This window comes from Cebidichthys violaceus, unplaced genomic scaffold (assembly GCF_023349555.1).
Source record: "Cebidichthys violaceus isolate CVI_PGR_0920_01 unplaced genomic scaffold, fCebVio1.0.p SCAF_29, whole genome shotgun sequence".
Taxonomy (NCBI): domain Eukaryota; kingdom Metazoa; phylum Chordata; class Actinopteri; order Perciformes; family Stichaeidae; genus Cebidichthys; species Cebidichthys violaceus.
Window position 1 is genome coordinate 729,186 of NW_027176472.1, and position 15,463 is coordinate 744,648.

General features: G+C 41.5%; 2 protein-coding genes across 3 annotated transcripts in view; one reads left to right on the forward strand and one right to left on the reverse strand.

Moving 5' to 3' along the window:
• Nucleotides 1-1,770: 1,770 nt before the first annotated feature.
• On the forward strand, nt 1,771-2,822 carry LOC137880696 (transcription factor HES-5-like). The gene is made up of 2 exons (XM_068722204.1): nt 1,771-1,878; nt 1,992-2,822. Exons 1-2 carry the CDS (start codon nt 1,816-1,818, stop codon nt 2,322-2,324), a joined length of 396 nt encoding a protein of 131 aa, XP_068578305.1. The 5' UTR covers nt 1,771-1,815; the 3' UTR covers nt 2,325-2,822.
• Nucleotides 2,823-4,683: 1,861 nt separating this feature from the next.
• Nucleotides 4,684-15,463, reverse strand: part of LOC137880738 (uncharacterized) — an 11,536-nt gene continuing 756 nt past the window's right edge. For both annotated transcript variants that reach the window (XM_068722250.1, XM_068722249.1), the window contains exons 2-6: nt 12,887-13,107; nt 12,639-12,741; nt 12,317-12,412; nt 10,954-11,468; nt 4,684-10,652 (exon numbers count right to left, since the gene is read on the reverse strand). In XM_068722250.1, the coding sequence (XP_068578351.1) occupies nt 9,212-10,652; nt 10,954-11,468; nt 12,317-12,412; nt 12,639-12,741; nt 12,887-13,107 (2,376 nt within the window). In that variant the 3' untranslated portion in view covers nt 4,684-9,211. The remainder of the gene's footprint in view (nt 10,653-10,953; nt 11,469-12,316; nt 12,413-12,638; nt 12,742-12,886; nt 13,108-15,463) is intronic.

Consider the following 15,463-nt stretch of genomic DNA (forward strand, 5'->3'; position numbering starts at 1 on the left):
CAAACTAAGTATAGGAATGTGGTTCAATTAAGATTATTGATGAAGAGGAATGATCAATTATACATCACTTTATATGGAGTAAATCAATTCATCAAACCAAATGAGGAAAAGCACATATTAAAGACAATTTTGTTGTCTTGAAATATTTAATATTTTGGTCTTATTGTAAGTTTCAGGTGTTGAAATGTAAAAACTTTAAAGTTAACCATATGTGTCTTGTAAGAAGTCATTCATTGTATTTAACATGTTGCATAATGAGGCACACTTCTATTGTTCCTCCAGTGAAAGGACAGAGTGTGGGAAACCAGAGGAAGCTCACTCACAGAGCCCTGTGGGACAATAGATCCAGACCTCTGACCTGAAGGGACGGAGACTAACAGAGACTCTGGATCTCAAAAATGCTAAATTCATAATCTGTATCAAATCATAGATTTATGTTATGTCAACGTTTCTTACTATGATAGAAAATAAGGAAAACATATATTTTATAAGTTTATGTAAGGAAGGTAAATAGTTAAACTAGATTATTATCAATAACATAAAATAATTGGTGTTTTTCAGGAATAAATTCTCATGATATGTTTGGATATGATATATATTTGGATTTAGGCAAAAAGCTTAATTTCCTTTAATGGACAAAGTGGGAAAACTGTGGAGATCAGAGTTTCACATGATTATTATGTTAAACTTTGATCACCAGCAGCAGATTATTCTCCAAAGGGATTTGGCACACTTCAGGAAACAGCTGCCTGAACCTCCCACCCACATCTACAGAGAGGACATATTTAAACAAAAAAAATATACAAAATATTGACTGGATGATCAAAATCTGTTCATGTTGACTTAATAGTTTGCTAAATCAATTCAGGCGACCAATTATTGTGAAGCTTTCATCATAATTTTAAACTTTACAGACTGTCAGAGTCGGCCAATGGTGATCTTTCCCTCCAGATGGTTGGTGACGTCAGGCTCTGTTTCTACTACAACACACGTCCAGTATCAGTCACAAAGGCTCCATTCAACGTCCTTTTGTTGTTCATTGACCAGCATTCAAGGAGTCAGTGTGGGAAACTGAGACCAACTTTCTACCCACACTGACCACAAGACACAAGTCACAAGACTGTGAAACATCTGGACAGAAACCTAACTGTTGTCTTCACGTTTTAAATATATCATATGAGTTATAGTCTTAGTAATATATGAAATAACTGACATTATAAAATACAGTACTTTGATCATTTTAAAAGTTTAAGAGAAAAGTCAAACTGTAATATGGAAAATTGTGTCTTAATTTATCAAGAAAAACATACTTTGGTTCTTCAGGTTTTGGAACACAAACATCACTTAGAAAAAAATGTCTATTTTCACTGATTATTTAGTTTAGTAAAATGTTAGTCATACAAGACATTTTAACCATGATGCATTTAAGTGTCAGTGTCCCACGTGTGTGATGTGATGATGAGCGTGTGCTCAGTCAAAGTCATTGATCAGCATCAGGCAGCTGATCTGCTCTCTCTACAGGGTCACCACTTTCCCAGATTCACACAGAGCTCTGAGAGTCTCTCTCCATCACCCCCCCAGTCCTCCACCTGTTCCCCTGAGATCTAACCATTGTCCCCCAGGAATTAAGAGCAATAAATGTGCTGCCTCCCTCTTTGTCTCACCAAGCTCTCTGATTGGCTGAGACTGTGGGAAACTCCAACTAGACCCAGACCCACACATTCATATGGAGATGTGGGACTATAAATAGGAGGGATGAAGCCAGCAGAGATCAGATTCTCTCTACAGAGACCTCTACAGCACAGAGATCCAGACATGGCTCCTACAATCACTGCAGCAATGATCAATTCTCAGGAGCATCTGACTCTGACTCACAAGGTAAATTGAAGATTCAAGAAGATTTAAATGTTGTCAATGAGACGTTGTCTTTCTTCATGCTAACTCTATACTCCAGAATAAGTTTATTAATGACGTTGTTCTTCTTTCTGCAGATCAGAAAGCCTCTGGTGGAGAAGTTACGCAGAGAGCGAATCAACAGCAGCATTGAGCAGCTCAAGTCTCTCCTGGATCCAGAGTTCCTCAAACAGCAGCCAGACTCCAAGCTGGAGAAAGCAGACATCCTGGAGATGACAGTTTGTGTCCTGAGACGACTGCAGCAGCAGCATAGACAGCAGAGAAGACTGCTGAATCACTTCAACAAGCTGCAGTCTTCCTCTGATGAGAACCTGAGAGAGGCTGACTTCTCTCCTCTGAGCTCCACAGTCCAGACCAGCATCTCCAAAGACAAGAGTCCAGTCAACAGCGCCCTCTGGAGGCCCTGGTAGACACCTACAGACTAGAGCTACTACCAGACAAACTGAGAGGACCACATTGGTCAAAGATTACTGGAAGTGAATTCTTCTGAATCCTCAGATTCTATGAACTTGTTCTTCTGTTTGTACAGAAATTTACTTTTAAATGTTTTCTTTGTGGAAGATGATATTTCCTGAGGAAATGACGGAAACTTTATTTTTCAAGTTAAGAAAGAGAACATCTTGTCATGCATGTTGCATGAACACAATCTGATTGCATCAGCAATTATTATTCTACATCACTGTACTTCATGTATTGGTGGAGTGGTAAAAGCTATGGATACCATTTGTATCTCTTCATAGTTATTGATCATTTTGCTCATAAACTTGAACTCTTCTTTTTGACACATGTTAAAGGACTTTAATCTCTCTGATTACTCCAAACTGATCTGTTATTAGATCCAATTGTTTATCTTTTTTTTCTAAAAGATTTTCTTAATGTCACAATTTTCCTGTGATACTTTTATTACTTACAACATGTCATTTGTTGGTACAATATTATGCATTGGTGATATTTGTTACCTCTTGATTAATATTGATCATTATGATCAAAAATGTTAAATGTTCTTTTTATGGACATTTTGTCATGAAGAACTTTTCCTCACTTTATGTGATTATTGAAAAATTATCTGTTTTCAGATCAATATGTTTATCCTTTTATTGTGAAAGGTTTGTTTAATGTCACACTGTCACAGTTTTACAGTGAATATGGAATTGTTACATTTGTGGATTAATTTGAATTCAGTGTTTACTAAGAAGAATGTGATCTGTTGTAAGGTCAGTTTTTACTATTTGTTTTGTTCACTAAGTGCAAATGTTTAAATCCATTTGGAAAAGTATTTTTAAAGACAGTGAGTACTGTGTCCTCAAACAATGTAAACGGTTTGTCTTTTATAAAGACAGTTGTTCCTTTACTCTCTCTGAGTACAGTGTGTCTTGTAGAAATCTACAAGTTGTTGTTGTGATGAATCATCACCTCTAGTTGGAGCTTTCATACTTCATGAGGCTCATTGTGACTTGTTGAATAAACAAACACTTCTAACTGAATATTTTCTCTTCTCATGTTGTGTTTTTTTCATTTTACCTTCACAGATAGAGGTCTTCATCATCCCTCCTGCCTTTGATTAATAAACAAAGACACAATTCAGCACAAACTAACTGTTTATCCACAACATACCTGTTTAGTGTTCAACTCAGCATAGATTCTTGATGAAGGGGATTAATACTGTTCCGTCACTCTAATAATATGAAGCAAGTCAAAACATTTGAGAAAACGTTCATTTCAAAGACAATTTTGCCACAATAATATTTTCAAATAACTAAGATTCAGGTGTTTTATTGAAATAGTTTATAGTTAACTATCTTTCAAGTGTAAGAGGTCAGGGATTGTCTCTAACATGTTGCATAATGAGGCAAATATGCTCCATTTGAAATATTTACTTCACAATGAGAAGCATACAGACACATCAGACTTCAGTCCAGAGGGATATCTTGTTCGTCTTGTTACAAAAGTGATACACTAACTTCAATAATTACAACTGGGGAGTTACTCGTTACTCTCAATATGATCAGCTTTATGCAGACTGGACTCAGTAAAAATAAAACAAAAGTAAAGAAGTACACTCACCGTCAAAGTTTACAGACACATTATCATGTTTTTAACTTTCAGCTAAACTTGAGGATATTTTTGGTATTCATTTTAATTATTAATATTCCCTAAACATTTGCAGCACACACTATGGGGTTTACATGTTCATTCATGTATATTATATATTCATCAAGGTCCTCTTCTGTCTCAGCACATTTAAGAGCAGGTTGAAGACTTTCATTTTTGATAACGCTCATATTTAGGGCTGGCTCAGGTTTGCCTTGGACCAGCCCCATGCTAATGCTAAACGTCACGGTCTTCATCAGTGGATGGAGTTTGCTCATTTCATGGAGATTTTGTTGTTCTTTTATCAATTCTTTATTGGTGAAAATTAAATCCATTGATTATGAGTGACCTCTTTCTTATTTCTTCTTTGATTCTGAGCAGTAGAAGTGATGATATGAGATATATATCTGGTGAATGTAGTTTTGTTTTTTTAAATGAATGCCATACCCAGTTATTTAAAGTACAAAGCTGATTTGTGTTTTTGGACAATATTTGAATGGTTAGTTAATGAATGGATGTGTATGATGTTTGTCAATGAAGAATGGATGATGAACTCATGTGGGGTCCCGGCCAATAACTGAGGAAGGAACTTTTAAGTCATCCGTGCTGTCCATAAAAAATGTGGCAAAAATCAGCAATGTGTTGTTAACGTATCAGTGAAAACACAAAACCGCCATGTCATAGCTAATTAAAATCTCTTTATTACAATCACATATACATCGTCAAATTCCAAAAAAGCTTGCTGTCGTGAAAATTACCCTTGCACAGACAGATGGAGGTGGTGTTGCAGGCTGGATGGACGGATTGTCAGATGGAGTAAAACGAGTGTTGAGTTCCCCCGCAGCAAGCGTCTCCGCTCCAGTGTGCTTTTAATTTCACATCACATGAGGACAGCAGCTCTATTTTCAGCTCTCAGTGTCCTTGTGTAACGTATAAGCAAAGAGAGTGAAGGGAGGGGGGGAGGAAAAATTCTTTCATCATCATCCATTATTCAGACTGTTTGAGTCACAGCTGAGAGAAAGAGAGAGAGAGAGAGAGAGAGAGAGAGAGAGAGAGAGAGAGAGAGAGAGAGGGAAAACATGGAAACAAACAGATTCCACGTCTTGTTTTTTGAACCCAGTTTCAAATTTGTGTTCGTCCTCCTTGTTCTCTGTGTTCTCTGGAGTCAGATGAAAGGACGGATGTCAGTTTACTCCCTGTGTGTCCGGTACAGAGAGAGGCCCAGGACTTAGCACAAAGACTGGGAGCGGAGGGGACCTGCTAGCCTACAGCTCAAGCTTCCAGCAGCTCCAAGGCCGTCTGACTTTTAAATGAACCAGTTGCTTTTGGAATGGCAACCTCACTGTGATAAACAGAGCTTTTGAGATGCCCAGTTTAGTCCCCCCCCCGATTGTTCAGGGATTCAGCCATGCCTGGTGGTGTGCCGAGTGATGGCTATTTGATTTAACAACCGAGCCTATCGAGAGTTTTGTTGGGTGGTATTGCAAATGGGAACGTAAGAAAAATGAAAAGGCAAGAATGAGATATTTGCAACTGTACAGGTTGTTGTAAGTCAACGTAAGAAAAAGGCCTTTTTTTGTTGCAATTTTCTGTTCTGAAAATGAAGTGTATCAATCATCTTCCTTCATTTTGGACTTTGTTGGGTTGTTGACTAGTTTGTTAGCGGAGAAGATAGATCTCATAAATCATCTGGAGTTTTTTCATCCACCACCACTGATCCAGACTGAAATATTTCAACTATTTGGATGGATTTCCATGATATTTGGTTCAGACGTTCATGGCACCCTCAGAATTAATTGTAATAATTTTCAAGATATGTTCGACTTTTTATCTAGTTCATTGTTTCCCATCAGCCTCAACTTTGAAGTTGAGGCTGAAGTTGACACGTTAACATTGTCATTGTGAGCATGTTGGTATGCTGACGTTAGCACGTAGCTCAAAGTGTCGCTAGCATTGTTTAGTTTTTGATGGAAATAGTCTCATAGTTTCCTCCTGCTCCCAAACTTTGTACCAACCAAGCTAAACACATCCGGTCAAACCTCAACTTGTCCTTTATATATATTTCTATTTCTACACACGTTAAATTAATACAATTAAACATTTAACATTGGTTGCTGGAAGTTTTTTTTATTTTGCTTCCAGTATTTGTGCTAAGTTGTGCTGAACATGTGCTGGACACACAGAGAGGAAACTGAAACATGTGACTCTGGAGACGGGGAACAAGGAGATGTATCTAGAATTGTTGTAGTGTTCCTTTAAGCATTAGAGTGTCAGTGAGCCTATTAATAATTCATGGATGCCACGTTTAACATTCAGAACAAACTGAACCACTTTCCATGAATTTTGACAATATTGTGAGTGTTAAACATACTAATACTACAATGTTAATCTCTGTGCTGTATTTACAGCCTCCATAACACAGCTATAAACCTACAGAATCACATGATAAACCACTGGAGGCGTCTGATGGCATCAGCATGTCCTGTTGCTAACTCCAACCTCACCTGCACCTTCCGACAAAATCAATATGTACATGTCATAATGACACAAAACAACAGTAAAATTCAATTTAGCCGTTTAAAGAGACAGTAATATTCACATTTTGTGTTCACTCTTTGAAAATGGTAAATCAAAGTTTCACCAGCTTTTAAGTAAATCAAGTAGATTTTAAAGATCATACAAACTGTTCACATTGGTTTTCGTAACCATCACAAGAAAAATATTTAAATATGTCCAACACAATGACAATAAACTTATTTTTTTCCTGTCCATATCACTATGATAGTTTATAAAGAAAACATCAACACACACAGTCGTTCTATCTACAGTCATTCCACTGGCCTCCGTCCCTGGTACAGAAAGGTAGGGAAAACTTTTTTGTATAAAAAATGATGTGCAAAAAGTTGTTTTCTTAGGTCCCTCTCATGGAAAACCATGTAAAGAAATAATGTAAATATCTACATAACCTTTTCTCTTGCCATTTTAGATTCTAGGATTACTGTGCACTTGCGGTCACTCGTCACGTTTGTGCATCTGTTTGATTTAAAACGAGTTACTGCATTCGATGGACACCTGACAGGGAGCGCACTGTCATTGTCATATTAAAAACTAGCTTGAGGTATTATTGCACTTTTTCCCGAACTGCAGACCTGGAATCAGAAGATTTCAGATTTACTCACAATGTACCTGCTTTTAGTGGAATGTCAACACTGACTTGAGCTCAAAGTAAAGCCGCTGCAGCAGTCTGGACAAGGTAAAGTTGACTTGAGGTGCATCCTCTTTTCTTTGAAATTGTCTCCACACAGTCAATGCATCACTGTAGTTTTCAGTAAACATGCATAAGCTGTTACCTGGGTAGGTAGATCTGTAAACATCCTGCCAACAGCAAAGACACCAGCAGGAACAGAGAACCATGTGCCATGAAGGGCAAAAATTCGTATGCTGTATTCACGCCGTGTCAGCAGAACAGTAAGAATGGGGGGGCGGGGGACTCCCTTAGGAGTTCACACATTATGGTGCCTTCTTTCTGAATATGATTTATGATTGTTTCTTGCCGACGAAGCGGTGTAGCCCACAGCTCAGATAAATGGATAAATGGACATTTTTATAATTTTACCTATTTTTAGCTAATATGATAATACATGTTTAATGTATAGCTACTTTTTAATTATCTGAATTAATTATATCAGTCTTAGTGCATTTTATTTAGATGTAACTGCCAGTGGGGGGGACTTTGCAACCATTTCCCCACTGTTTTTATTGATAAATCTGAAATTCCTGATACCTCTGTCTCTAAATTACAAGTGCAGTCTGAATTATACGACGTGAATGCGGGATAAACACCAACTGAAACACAAAATTTTCTAGATTAAAGCTGCAGTCAAAATGCTCAGCAAACCTCCGTGGCACATTGTTCCCCATCCCTGATCAACACGGTTTCACTAGTGTTCAACAACCAAATAAATTAGGTTGCGTTTTTTTATCATTTCAGTTACAAAAGCTCCCACCGATTGATATTTTAATTGTAAACAGAGTTTCTATAAAAACCATTCAGGATTTGGTATCAAATCTCAGTTGTCATTGTCTGCGTTGCTACAGTTGATGTGTTCTGTGGCCCTGATGGAAAAGTAGTGGTATGTGGTCTATCGTTAGTGCACAGCCAGGTACATCACGCAGAACAGTATTGCTCCCCGAAATCTCATGGTCTGTTTGAGGATTTGAGTCTCAACCCACATTTTTTGTAATTTTTGTCGAAGATTCTGTGAAATACACGTAGCATAAGATGTAGCATGAAACACATGATGCAAACATACGCGCACGTCTGACCTTGTTCCGTTATTTTGTCTTTACAAGCGTCATGCACTGACACACACATTGTGTCCGGAGTGCTGTACAGTGATGACACAGCCACACATAAAGCTATCAGTTGAGGTGATGTACAGCGATGACAGTGAGGTTCCCTCTCTCGCGCACATTCATTAAAGGAACAGTCCGACATTTCCGTAAATCTTCTTGTTCATATGATGAGGATGGATATCGGTTTCATTTTAGTGCTTCTAGTACAGAGATGAAGAGGACCTCGTTCTTCGTAGGTGAATAGCTGAAAAAATACTCCAAAAAGGACAGCGACAGCAGGGTGGCAAACGGTACGCACGCGTTCTTTAGGTGTGTGCAGTCTGCCTGGAGTGTCAAACTAACATCCAACATTCATTTGGGTTGCAAGTAACGATTACATTCATTGTCAATTATTTTAACGATTAATCAATTATTTGTTTTGTCTACAAAATGTCAGAAAATGGTGAAAATGTTGTTCAATATTTCACAAATCCTGATATGACGTTCTCAAAAATGTTATTTTGTTTTAGCGATTAATTTAATTGTTTTCAACTAATCAATTAATCGTTGCAGCTCTAAATCAGTTAGCTTTGGAGTTACTTTTTTAGATTAAGCTAGGCTAGCAGTTTCCCCATGCTCCCAGTCTTTGTGCTTAGCTAGGCATAACACGTTCTGGGCTTTTCTCTGTACTGGACACAAAAAGATGAAACTGATATCCATCTTCTCATCTGACTTTGGAGAAGACACAACATGAGGATTTACTTAAATGTCGTTTTGTTAGCGTAACATCACACACACACACACACACACACACACACACACACACACACACACTCACACAGAGTTACAGTTTGACGTGGTGCCCATGCAGTTATACGGTGGTGACCGTCAGCAGGGAGCTGGTACACAGCATGTCGTCATGGTTGTTCAGCCTGTTCCCATGAGTCAGCAGCTCCTCGACTGTCGTCCAGTCATCCAACAGCTTCCTGTTCCTCAGACGACTCAGCTTCCTCTGACTCAGCTCCAGGACCGTGTGGCACCTCCCTTCTGCAAAAGCTCCGCCCCCTCTGCTGTCCAGCACACCTCCGTCTCCAACAGAGGCTCCTCCACCCCCAGCGATAGCTCCGCCCCTGATGATGACGTCGCGGATTGTTCCTCCTCTGGCCTGCATCTGCTGCTGCCTCTGCTCACGGGCCAACAGGAAGTGTTCCCTTCTCTCCATTCGACTCCAGTACCGACCCATCAGCATGTCGGTGTTGGTCTCCTCATCTGTGCTCATCCCACTGCGTTCATCCGCCAGCTGGGACGCCCGGTCTCTCAGGAGCTGGTTTCTGGAGATCCGCGAGGTTGCGTTGGGTTTGGAGCTCGGATTAAGTTTTGGCTGCAAACCACAACTGGGATTAGGGCTTGAACATGCGTTCATGTGTCCTATCTTTGCATCCCATCCAGCAGCACAGCCGCCCCCTATGTGGCCCTCCAGGGTGCTGTAGAGACCTCTGCTTCCCCCGCCACCCTGGGACTGACGGTTGGCCGGTTTCGGCCAGGTGTCGTTGACATCCCCGGCCTGAGGAGGGTGGACCAAAGCCTGGAGGTGCTGCTGCTCTCTTGCTCGGCACCTCCCCAGCTCCTGCTGCCTCTCTCTTTCCATCTCCTCTTGAATCTGCGCTTCCCTTTCCCTCTCCAGCTCTTTCTCTTGCATTTGCCTCTTTTGTTCCAGTTCCCTCTCGATCTCTCTGTCCCTTTCTGTCACCAGTTGCTCCGGCATCAAGTTTCTTTCTTGCGAGTGCCACCAGTCGTGGTGAGCGATCTGGGCATTATGATTGTTGTCGTAGCAGCGTTCGTGAGTGCTGGTGCCCCTGATATGCCCCACAGAAGTGGGGTGTTGTTGTGGTGAGAGGGCCAGGCCTGCTGGGTGAGAAGCCAACACACCAGCCACCAGCTCACCTTCCTCTGGCAGGCCCGGTGGCAGGACGTTATGTGGCGGGACACCTCCGCAGTGGTGCAGGGTTGCTGCGCAGTAGGAGGGGGAAGCTGGGTGGCTGGCTCGACGGCGGTACTCTTGTGGAGGAGGGCGATGGTGCAGAGTTCGGCTTCTCCTCAGCATCCCCACTGAACTGGAGCTCTGGTGGTGCTGCTGCATGGGTACTAGTGTTCTCCGGTGGCTGGAGGGGGTGCTGCAGGTGGAGAGGACCGGGGCATTCATGCGTGAGACTCCAGCATGGGCGTGGGAGGGGTTGAAGAGGGCTCCACTGCTGGAGCTGTGACGGTTCAGACAGGGCCGGTCAGCTTTATGGAACTGGACCGATGAAACCCTGGAAATACAAACAGACAATGAGGTCAACAAACAAACAGCAACAACACGTTGGAGGACATAGATATTCAGGAGTCACATGAGTTCAATCTGACAGACACATTAACCCTAGATTGATATTTAAGTTCACCTGTTACATAAAGCTATGACATTCTTGACTTAATTTGTTAGGTATTGTTGGTAAATTAACAAAAAATAAATTGCTGACAGAACTTGAAACCACCAACTCAGGTGCTACGTATTTCGATCTTCTTACACCTAGTCCGCTTTCCTGCAGAGACAGTTATTCTACCAGCTTCTACCTGAAAAGTCCGCGGGGTGGGATATCCATCATGGGCCCAGCATCCTCCTCCATCTCGAGCTGCAGGAGTGGACACTGAGGCTGCATGGTCAGCGCCTCAGGGATGGCCTCCAGAAGCTCCCGGTGGCTCTTGGGGCAGCTGTCACGCCGCTCCCGCCTCTCGCAGGGTTCGCCCTGATGTTGCAGCCGGGCGTTGTACATCCGCATTCGCTTCTCCAGCAGCCTCTGGAAGTGCCTGAACTCCCCGGTGCTCACGCTGTAGAAGCCCGAATCGCTGAGCTCCGAGGAAATAAAGGACTCAGAGGAAGGAGAGCCGCCTCCTCCGAAGCCTCCACAACCCCCTGGGGCGAGGCCCCCGTGTGGATGACATTCCTCCAGGCCTCCCTCCTCGGTCTCCAGCCCTGAGAGGTCCCCCTGGTGGAGGGAACCATCAGTCCAGCCGAGACCGCTGTCAAGCTCATGGTGCAGCGGCATGAAGCCCAGCGGCTTCTCCAGCATGAAGTCGTCGTCATCCGTCTGCAACAACAGGCATCCTCAGTCCCATGATCATTTACACAAATACACACACCAAAACACTATAAATAACAATTTAATTTTTTTTTTTTATATTTTATCTGTGTGGGACTGCGGTACCTTCTCAGTGAAGACTAAATGTGTTTGTAGCAGTGAGAAACTGTCAAATACAGAAGGTTAGTAGTGAATTCTTGGTCAGAATCTTAGTCTTAGTTTCTTTTATCAGATATTTCCATACTTAACTACAAATTTTGTTTCTTTTATGATTTTTATCGAGGCAGTTCTTGTATGAATGTTGGACATTTAACTGATATATTTAAGTAAGTTTGGCTTATTTAGTTAAAGAATAAGGATGCCCATATTCTGTATTACTCTCTTCAACAAGTCCAATGAAAAGACCAAAACCAAAAATGTGTCAGTCTTCAGACTTCTCTACTCTGTCTGCAACACTCAGACCATATCCTTTTGGTCCCTACTGAACATGTAAATATTTAACAGCTGAAAGCATATCATCCGATTTATAACGAAAGACAAATTTAAGGATTTTGCAGAAAACAGATAAATATTCTCTCCAACCCTTATTCCTACTCTCTGGTTGTGACACAATGGCATAAGAATGAACAGATTGCACTACCACTCCCTCTGCACACTAAGCATGGTGCACTTGAGTCTTGAATCAAAAGATATTGTTGATAGAGCGATGAAAAAAAAAACGCAATCACTCTCAACTTCTACTCAAAACGAGAAAGGTAATTATTTTAGTATCAGCACTAAAACTGTTATCTTAACTGACACAGTTATTGCAAAGTGACGACATGCAGCTATAAGATATTCAACACAGTTTTGGTTACCTGACTGTGGAAGCCGTTAGGTTCCTCCAGGTTTGCATTGCAACATCCCATCAGGCAGTTCTGTCCCTTTGGTCCACGACCAGTCAGTTCTGGATCCTGAGGGATTCATGATGTGAAACAATGACAAAGCAATTTTGTGTTTATGGGTTGTTCATTTATTACTAATTGCAGTCAAATCCCGACTAAACTGCCAATGTAAAGCATTTGAAATTGATCATTGCTGACGCCAGATATAAGATATCCAATATATTTTTTGAGATTGTTGCATTTAAATTGTAACATTTTCAATGTGTGTGTGTGTGTGTGTGTTTTTCAGTGTCACCTGGTGGCCGATGTCCACAGTGTCCCGTGGGGAACTGGACAGGTAGCTGTATCGTCCTGCTTCACAGTGATCTTGTGGCAGAGACAGATGGCTGAAATAATGTCTGAAACAGACGGCAAGAACACAGAATTAGAGCGTTTTTTTAAATCATGTGCAGAACTAAAAAACCCTAATATACTCGATTTGTCCATCGTTCATATTGATCAACTTGTCTTTCGCTGTGTGTGTATGTATGTGTGTGTGCTTACCTGTCCTGGTAGGAGGGGCTGGAGGTGTTGAGCCCCGCCATCAGTGGGAGGGGCAGGTTGAGATGCTGCAGATTGAGGGGCAGCGGCTCCCAGATTCCCCTGTCTGCCTCGGTGCCACACCCCCTCTGACCCTTGATCTGCATCGTGATTGGACGCTGACTGGCCGCCAGGATTCGCAGAGCATCCCGCTGGCTCAGGTTGGCGAGGCTCCGCCCACTCACCTGAGACAAGCAGAGAGAGGAAGAGAAGGGATGTGATGTTCGCAAACACCTGCCTATTCCGACAGCCGCAGAGCGAGATGATCATCCCGTTGGAGTCATGTTTGTGTCCATCTGATGAATGTAAGTTCACGCTACTTTTAGAAAAATATCTGGTTCTTTAGCTTTTCAATATTTGACCGTCTTCACCAGATAGACGCTGACTTTTTCTGTCTGGCGTTTGGTGTAAAACAGATGTTGTGAAACCAAAACTAGGAGCTTAAAGAAGCTAAAAAAGCTCCTTACAGTGGCAGAGTTTCAGAGTATTCTCTGTAGATTAACAAATACCAGACTATAGCATCACACATCACTCAGCTAATTAAATGGTTATGTGAAAATATTGATCCGCGGCATTCATTCTATCTTCTGATAGTTTTGCTGATCAGTTTCATGTCAATCATCTGATATCTAACTACTGGGTGGCAGCATGTGCATCCTGCAGCCTTTAGCATCATTAGCATCAGTGCTAGCTTGACATTTCATATGATTTATGATCAGTTTAATTCCCTGAATGCTAGATGAGCTCCAGAGACGGTATGTCATACCTGTAGGGTGCAATATGATGATATTAGAATGTTTCCATGATCTGTTTTTTACAGAGTGGAGTGAGTATTGCGCTACAGCGGCACAACGCATGCTGCTAAATGATTAGCTGCTGCTACATAAAAATCTCCACAAACCTAAGAATCTCCCGAGCATTATAGATCGAACAACCCAAGACATTGCGGCCGTTTACGCTCTCAAAACATGAGAGACACGCTGACGGATTCAGGGTTTTGGTGTTTTTAGCTGAGGATTAAAACAGAAAGGTGATGCTGTTTTGCTTTCATGGTTCTCCGTGAAGTTTGCTGGAAGTGATGTAATGTAGCCACACTGCGTTATACGTGGGCTGAGCACTGCGCTGGGAAAAAATTGCCTATTATGTGCTACATTGCTTGTCAGCAACTGGTCATATGGTAACTTTAGGAGGCTTTGAGTGCTCCGATTAATTTGGCATGCGGTCTAGACACCAAGCATAATTTCTTTTTAATGAAAACTTAACTCTCGACATTTGCTCCTGGTGCTCTTTATCACTGTGTTGGAAGAAGGAAATAACGCAAGTAATTAGCTAACCAGCTTTAAAAATAATAAAAAATAAAAAATATTTTTTTTTATTTATAAGTGCTGTGCAGCGGATCTAATTTACGTCAATGTGAAGAGAGGTTTATTTGGATTTTTTAAAATAATTAATAAATATTTAAAATTTGAGAACAGAAAATATGGTGTGGTTGCTTTTACAATTTGCAAACAAGTTTGGTTGTTCAGTAACAAAAATAATTGTGGTCGGATCTTAATCCCGTCGTGTGACATCACATTTTCTTTTGCCATATCGCACTTCAACTACTCTACACATGTAGATCAGTGTACTGGTCACGGTTATCGGAACAACTGGTCCTCCTCAGCCTGTAAAAGAACAATGCCTTCTTTGGTTCTGGAGGACAACCCTGATGATGTCATAGTGATGTCATCAGAGTTACCTCTGCTTGGGCTTGAAGACTACAAATGTGTAACAGAATACCTGCTGGTTGTGGAGTTTTAAAGATGTGGCTGTTTAGCAGGCAGGGAGGGACTAATCAGAAGACACTATCCAGTTGCACTATGGGAAATGTAAGATATAGTGTTGGGGGAGTTTGATCCATCACCATTTCTCAGCCTCAGCTGCACCTCTCTTTTTCCAACAATTTTATGGAAGTTGGAATGCTGCCATTGTGGGAAAACAGCATAAATTATACCACAATCAAATGTATGTCTGCACGCTACCATTTTAACTGCACTTCTAGTCTATTTTTTCCTTTTTTTTACAGTGTGCACAACACACCATGAACATGAACTCTGAATTAGCTGAAATTATGCAACTGGGTCACAAGACACAGCTCTGCCTGCAGACAGATGGTGGATTTAGTCCAATATGACAAACAGTCGATTAAAATCAAATATGACGAGTGTGAACATGGTGTCCATGTTCCCATTAAAGGGTTAACACCTACGAGCCAGTATGAGCCTCATCCTCCCTGGCTCACACACACACACACACACACACACACACACACACGCACACGCATCTCAGCAGCCATCGAATTAGATGCATGAACAGTATTTTTAACTCCAGCAAATCACAACCATGAGTCACCCTCAGCTACATTCAACCAGGCGCACACACGTACACACACACACACACACACACACACACACACACACACATAGCATGAGCTGAGGAGCACAAAATGGCACCTGTGTGTGGATACAGAGGATGGCAGCAGAACGACGGAGAGCCTTCAGT